This window comes from Argentina silus (genome assembly GCF_951799395.1).
Source record: "Argentina silus genome assembly, chromosome: 9".
In the NCBI taxonomy this organism is placed as follows: Eukaryota; Metazoa; Chordata; class Actinopteri; order Argentiniformes; family Argentinidae; genus Argentina; species Argentina silus.
Window position 1 is genome coordinate 15065273 of NC_139663.1, and position 7500 is coordinate 15072772.

Consider the following 7500-nt stretch of genomic DNA (forward strand, 5'->3'; position numbering starts at 1 on the left):
GAGCTGCCTGCCGAGTTCCCGTCCCCGCTGGACTTTGCCAACCCGCCCAGCCCCGAGCCCATCCTGGTTCCACTCCCTGTCCCAATGCCGGTACCGGTACCGGTTCCTGTCCCGAGGCCTGTGCTCCCCGACCGGGCAGAGGAGACGAGGCCCGGAGACGAGGTGACTATCCGTCTCCGCTCACCGAAGGGCTACCGGGGGACGGAGAACCGCATGTCCACGTTCGGGGTTCCTCTCGAGTTCCACGACCCGCCTCCCGTAGTGCCGCATACCAACGACGGAGGCAGGAGGAGGACCAGCCTGAAGGCATCAGGGTCACTCTTCGGCTCCTCCAAGACCCTTTCGGGGGACGACCAGCAGCAAGCTCTCTCCTTGAAGCCCCGGGTCCCCAGCTTCAGCCCTGCAGACCCGGTCCTGCGGCCCAACCAGGCAATACCCGTGGAGCCCCCCGTCGTCCCTGAACCTGAAGCCACCCCACCCCCAATCCCCCTCCGTCGGGAATCGCTGGAGGAACCGGACTCACCCCTGGAGCTGGAGGAGGAAGAGGAGGAGGAGGAGTCAAGCACGGAGCCTGAGGAATTGCAGGAGGACTCTGAGAATATTTATGAGTCCATATTGGACCTGAAACTGGATGAGCTTCCTATAGGGGGGACCGCCCTGGGGGGACCGGCCCTGGATCCTGCTGCTGTAGCTGACCCTTTACCTGCTGCTCCCACCTCTTCATCTCCACCTCTCACACAGGTAACACCTTCACCTGGGAAAAACAGTTACATTCTACAGTTGTTTTTACAGTTATTGTGGATAATGCATTATTACTACCTGTATGAAGGTAAAGTACACAAACATGTCCTCACACTTCACCACAGCAGTACAGTACATCCTATTTATTCCAACTGAGAATGCCCTTTCTATAGCCAACATTCTACCCTACAGATAAATGCCCTCAATAGCCAACATTCTACCATACAGGTAAATGCCCTCAATAGCCAACATTCTACCATACAGGTAAATGCCAAAGTTACAGAATCTCACGTAGACCTGTTTACCCACCCTTTCACTGAACCTACCTAGTATAACATAACATTAATTCCAGTACAGTCAGCAGTCTGTCCTTCACAATATTGACAGAGCCTACGTGAAGACATCAATGCTGTTCTATAGTAATGAAAGGTGAGGCTTTGTGGGGCTTTGTTTGCCTGGTAGGGGTCAGAGGTCACTGCCAACCCATTAAATCTCGTATCTCAGAGGCTGGGGAGGTCCTTCCACCAGGAAGTGGCTACTTATTCTTGGATACATGTTATATTTGCCTGTATGGTAAACTGTAGCTGTCTTATGAATACATTGTTTAGAAGAGAGACGTTTTCATATTGTTAGTCTCTCAGACATCAGCATAAATCTAGACATAACACAACTTCATTTTGTGGCAGCTGTTCAGCGATTCATGTCCACCACGGGGAGAGAAGAATGGATGTGGTGGGAGGGAAGGGAGGAGAGGTGGGAGAGGGGGAGGTGGAAGGAGAGGGGGAGGGCTGTCTGGACTCTGGATAGAGAGATATACAGGATAGCAAACAGACAAACTCACTGTCTTTACACATAGTAATTAGTAATTAGTAGTAATTAGCAGCAACAATAACACTACAAATAGCTAGAGGGAAAGTGAATTATGTCTTGCTGGGAGAGAGAGCAGAGAGCCCAGTCAGATATTTGATACCATTCCTCATTCCATTCCATGCATCACAATGTCCTCTGATTTCAACCTCCACCAGCCTCCCCTGAGGCAGAACCCAGTGAGGTCTGCAGAGGATGTTTTGTCTGAGGAGCAGAGAGAAGCCACTGGGAGGCAGTGTGTACACCTGTATGTCTTAGAAGACGCCAAGGAACTACAGTAGATCACAGATACTCCTGATCGCAATTTAGTTTACATTTGAATTGAAAGCCCAGAGAGAGATTTGTCCACAGTATTTTTTAATCTGGCAACTTTAATTCTCCTTGTAAAGATTTGAACTAAACATGACAGCCAATTGACCAATGTAAGCAGGGGGACAAAATGTCATGAAATTCTCTTGGATATATGACTCATCAGTTACCGGGGGCAACAGTGAGGGGAAGTGTGTAGGAAACACAAACAGACCGTGTTGGAGCACAACAGTCGGTGGTGACCAACGCCATCCGTGACATCACACACAATGCTGCCCAGTTGACAGAAACAAACCCAGGAGGGAGAAACACTTGTGTTTCCGCCTGCCGGTGTGAGCCACGACTAAGGCTGTGGCGTGGCTGGTCCATTTAAATCAGTTGGGCGACAGAGATAACGACATGGGGGGGGGGGGGGGGGACAGGAGGAACAATGGTGGACAGAGGAAGAGAGGAAGAGAGGGTCATTTTACAGCCAGGGCCGAGCCTCTGGGCCGCTGGGTTGCTGAGGTGACGTCAGAACAGGATGTGAGCGCTGTTTTGGGCTGAGCGGGGCAGGAAGTGTGTGTTAGACCGCAGAGGAAGAGAGGGATGTCGAGTGGTGGAATACATGAGGCTTTATAAGCCATTTGAGACTGGTGCTTTCTTTCTCATGAAGTGTGATGTGATCGCCTTTATATTTGAATCTAGTCATTCAGCAGTTGCTTTTGTCCAGCCAGCGCACTCTGTTCAACATGGAGGTGTACAACAGTATTCAAACACATGCCAACGCATTGAAGCAGGGGATATGAAGCAGGGGAGGCTGGTGGAGGTAGAAATCGGAGGACGGCCTCATTGCATGGAATAGAATGGGGAATTGTATGACACGTGTTTGATACCATTCCTTATTCCATTCCATGCATTACAATGAGCCCGTCCTCCGATTTCTACCACAAGATCTGAAGAGCAAAACCCTACCAATCGCATTGATGTGAAATTGTGCCATATAATAATAATAATTATTATTATTTATTACATTGATAGAGCGCTTTTCGTTATACAGGAATAATCTCAAAGTGCATGTATCTGGTGTATAAACACCGGTTTTTGGGGGAGGAGAGTGCTTTGATAGGGAATCTTTTAATTGGGTTAATTTACCTACTCTTTATTTAATCAAGAAACCCAAGAGCTCAGAGCTCAAGAGACCTCTTCTACAGGGGAGACCTGGCCCAGAGAGACTTTCCAGTAAAGGTCACAAACAGTCAATCAGTCAGTCAAGACACATGCAGAATACATGAACCAGGGGAGGCTGGTGGAGGTAGAAGTCAGTAGATGGGCTCATTGTAATACATGGAATGGAATAAGGAACACACATGTTTGCTCCCATTCCTCATTCCATTCCATGCATTACAATGAGCCCTGACATCTATATCTAGGTGGAGCTTTTGCTTCCAGGTGGCCAACTGTTCAAGATCGGTGAAGGGAAATGAACATGGGTAGGAATTGGAAAGTCTAGGTGTGTCTAGCAGTGTAAAACATGTGTTTGATACCATTCCTTATTCCATTCCATGCATTACAAAGAGGTCGTCCTTCGATTTCTACCTTCACCAGCCTCCCCTGGATCTAGTGAAGGCCTTCAGGTAGTAATAGTAGCGAGTTCAATCAGTCCAGCTCCTCCAATCAAACTGGAGGCTAAACAAGTGAACATAGAGAGGCCATCTTTGCTAAGCTAGCCAGCTAGCCAGAGTACCAGTATACAATGTGACATGGAAGCCGTCCTGTACCAAAACAGCTGGTTCTACTACCTCACTGAGAATCACATCATGTTATCATGTTCATGTTCATGTTCATGTTCATGTTCATGTTATCATGTTCATGTTCATGTTCATGTTCATGTTCATGTTATCATGTTATCATGTTATCATGTTATCATGTTCATGTTCATGTTCATGTTCATGTTCATGTTCATGTTCATGTTCATGTTATCATGTTATCATGTTCATGTTCATGTTCATGTTCATGTTCATGTTCATGTTCATGTTCATGTTATCATGTTATCATGTTATCATGTTCATGTTATCATGTTCATGTTATCATGTTATCATGTTCATGTTCATGTTATCATGTTATCATGTTCATGTCTTTAATGTTCTCCCTTCTGAGCACACTGTAGGCCCAAACCAGAGTGACTACCACTGAGCTATCCACTGCAATAGGCTAATACAGTGCGCACAGGAGTCTCCTTACTCTAACTTGTTGTATTCTTATGGGGGCCAATAATTGACAGTTGGTTCGGGGCATATACACTCATACATTACTGTTGATAACAAAGAATTCACAGCCGAGTATTGTTATAAGTCGACGAAGCTGTATCATATGGTTTGTATGCTCTTGGTGAAGTTACAAGTAAATAACATCAGTGAGGAGAGCCATCACCTATGTCATTCTTGGAGCTATCCAGCAACTTCACCTAACGACAACTCTTCGGCCCTACAGTTGTATGAAACACTGAATTGTTACAGAAAGTATTGTAACGACCCTGTGTAAGGCCCGTTAGCAGCTCCGCCAAGTGAGTTAACTCTCTTGGTGTTGTGGCTAGCGCGGCCGGTTTGTAAGCGGAAGGTTGCGAGTTCGATACCCGCTTAAGGCAAGCTACTCTGCCCCGCTGTTCGCTACAGTATACTACAACTGCTTGCACTTACACGCCTGTCACATGGTAATAACACATTATTCTCTCAAATCCATTATCAGCATGAGTTGTGGTGTCAATTTGTTTTTCTGTAATGACCACCGTCCAAATGAATCAAGCTTTATTGACACCTGAAACAACACAACGTCAACAGCCATGACCACATAAACACATTGACCAATGGGCATGTTGGTTGGTTGGTTGGGTGGTAAACGTTGTTACTAAACATTCAAACATTCCGTCGGAGAAAGCCTGATCCCCAAAGGAGACCCTAGGAGACCTTTATCACAGGGATCTGATCAGGAGGGAGGGGCGGTTCTAGTTCTGGTGCAACCGAGGACTAACCAGGAAATTACCACAATGCTCAGACAAGCAGCCAGCACACTTATATTGAGGGGCAGGGCTAGAGACTACAGGCTTTATACTGTATACATTACAACACTGGTTAATGACACAGAGGCAGGCGTATACTGAGGGGCAGGGTCAGAAGCTTTAGATCTCTCACAGGCGCGAACACACAAACCGACTCAAGAGGCAGAACTGGGGACCCATAGTTCTGCTGCTGAAGGATTGCAAGTTACGGCTGTTTGATACAAACACTGTGATCGGGTGATCTGTTCAGAAGACTGAGATCTGGGGATCTGGTGGTGTGGTGAACTAGGGTCAACGTGCATGTGATAGATACTGTAGAGCCTAGGTAAGTTCAGAGGTCATATAATAATTACATAAGATGATTTATTGGCTAATTGAATTAGTATGTGAGTGTAATTGTATTTTTGATCATGTTATCTCCGTGGTAAGAAGAGTACTGTGCTCTGTCTGTTGTTTTGGATGTGGGTTTTGTAACCCTATCTTCCCCTCCCTAACAACTGCAAAGTAATGCACGATGATTCAGACTATGTTTTAATTGACCAGTTAGTTTTGGCATAATTTGAAAGCAGATAGAAACTAAACTCCTTTTGAGCTGAGCTGAGACGAGTCACCACAAGCATATATTGGGGAGTGTCTAAACCTTGAGGCCAACATTCAATGAGCTCAGACACCTTGTTTCAACCCTAGAGAACACAGTACTCTATCTTTAAAGAAAGTGACACAGAAAGACCACTTGACTGTTACTACAGAATTTTCACTGGACACTTTAAATTATTCTTTACCACATCAAATACAACATACAGTATGTGTAATGCAAAAAAACTAAAAACGGTTTGTTTTTAAATAAGAGCCAGTGAGTGAAAAGGAGTCTCTTCATGTCTGCACAATAACAGAGTATTAGATTACACCCGCATTGTGTGCCTGTCCACCTCTCTCAGCCTTTGAAACAATATCAACATTGTGTGAATCCCAGGGTTCGGTTCTAGGGCCTCTTGACAGGTCAGGTGACTTGATACTTACGCAGCAGGAAAACCCTAACGTGTCGTTATCATGGAGAGTCAAGCTGTGAGTCGGGTTCATTTCTGATAATGAGCATGCTACATGCCAGTGTAAAGATACATTCAAAAGGGAAATGGCTACTTATTGTAGGATAAATGTAGGATAAGGTTGTTATGGCTGAATGACAAACCAGAGAGCTGTCTTATAGGATACATTCAAAGATACCATGTGTTCATCTTGAGTTTCCTGTAGTCAGCCATAAATTAACATACACATTATGTTAACATAACATAACAACATTAATAGACACAACATGGCGTGCTGAAACTGAGAATACCTCTAGTTACCTTCATGGTCGCCTCAGTAGCCGGAGTTGTGCTGAATGTGACTTGTATCTGGTGCAGTAGGAGCATGAGAAAGCTGCTAGAGGCTTTGTGGTGGCGACAGATTTAGCTTCCAGACATATTGAACAGGATATAACGTGTTTGTATGTGTGCAAATAGGCTTTTTTGTATATGTGCAAATAGGCTGCGCTTCACACACAAGGGCTGGAACACATGTATATATATATATATATACTTCTTGAGTTAAGTGCTTAACTACTTGTAGTTAAGCATTAACTCCAGCATTCCTTTGTCCACACACCATTGAGAAGCAACAGAGATGGCTGTCTTTTGGTGTGAACCTACTGTATACGTTATCCTTAATTTAAAACTTGTCATAGGCTTAAGCCCCAATTGTGACTTATTTTTACTGTTTCATGTAACAATAGAGATTACATAGGGGGCTAGCAAATGGCCTGTCAGTCAGTCGTCAATTGGTCAGTGCGTGTGTGTGTGTGTGTGTGTGTGTGTGTGTGTGTGTGTGTGTGTGTGTGTGTGTGTGTGTGTGTGTGTGTGTGTGAGGGTAGTGGACACACCCAGTCCGAATACCCAGCTACCCCTGGGCCACAGCTGAGTGTTTACAAAACAAAGGAGGAGCTCTTTCCTGTAGGACTGCAAACCTCGCCTCACTGCTTTTATCCCAAACAACTGGAACCACACACACACACACACACACACACACACACACACACACACACACACACACACACACACACACACACACACACACACACACACACACACACACACACACACACACACAGAAGGTGCTTCTCTGTGTCCCCCCAATCAGTGTGTGATAATGGGGCATGCTTGATTTCCATAAGTTATATTTATCTACTTCGAAAAAAAATCCAAAATGTTTAGCTAGTGACTGTGTTTACATGTGAAAGAAGCCATTATACATCAGGCATATTTACAAAATGAAGACAGATTGACTTTACTTGAGAAGCATTCAGGCAGGAGGGGGTTAATAGGGAGAAACGTCGCAGCCACTCCCTCGAGACCTGCTGCTAGGCGCTACCTGTGCGCTACCTGTTTGGAGCAGGGAAAGGGAGCCTGCTGTACTGAAGGCGAAGGTACATCTGATTCCGAAGTGGAGTAGTTTTCCGTTTTCAACTTCTATTTGAAGGATGGTTTATTGAAGCAGATAACAAAGCAGGT

At 45.4% G+C, this 7500-nt stretch overlaps 1 protein-coding gene across 2 annotated transcripts in view; it reads left to right on the forward strand.

The window, feature by feature from the left end:
• arhgap27l (Rho GTPase activating protein 27, like) overlaps window positions 1–7500 on the forward strand; it is a 36339-nt gene that overhangs the window by 8007 nt on the left and 20832 nt on the right. For both annotated transcript variants that reach the window (XM_083677044.1, XM_083677045.1), the window contains exon 2: window positions 1–741. This exon is cut by the window's left edge and continues 312 nt beyond it. In XM_083677044.1, the coding sequence (XP_083533170.1) occupies window positions 1–741 (741 nt within the window). The remainder of the gene's footprint in view (window positions 742–7500) is intronic.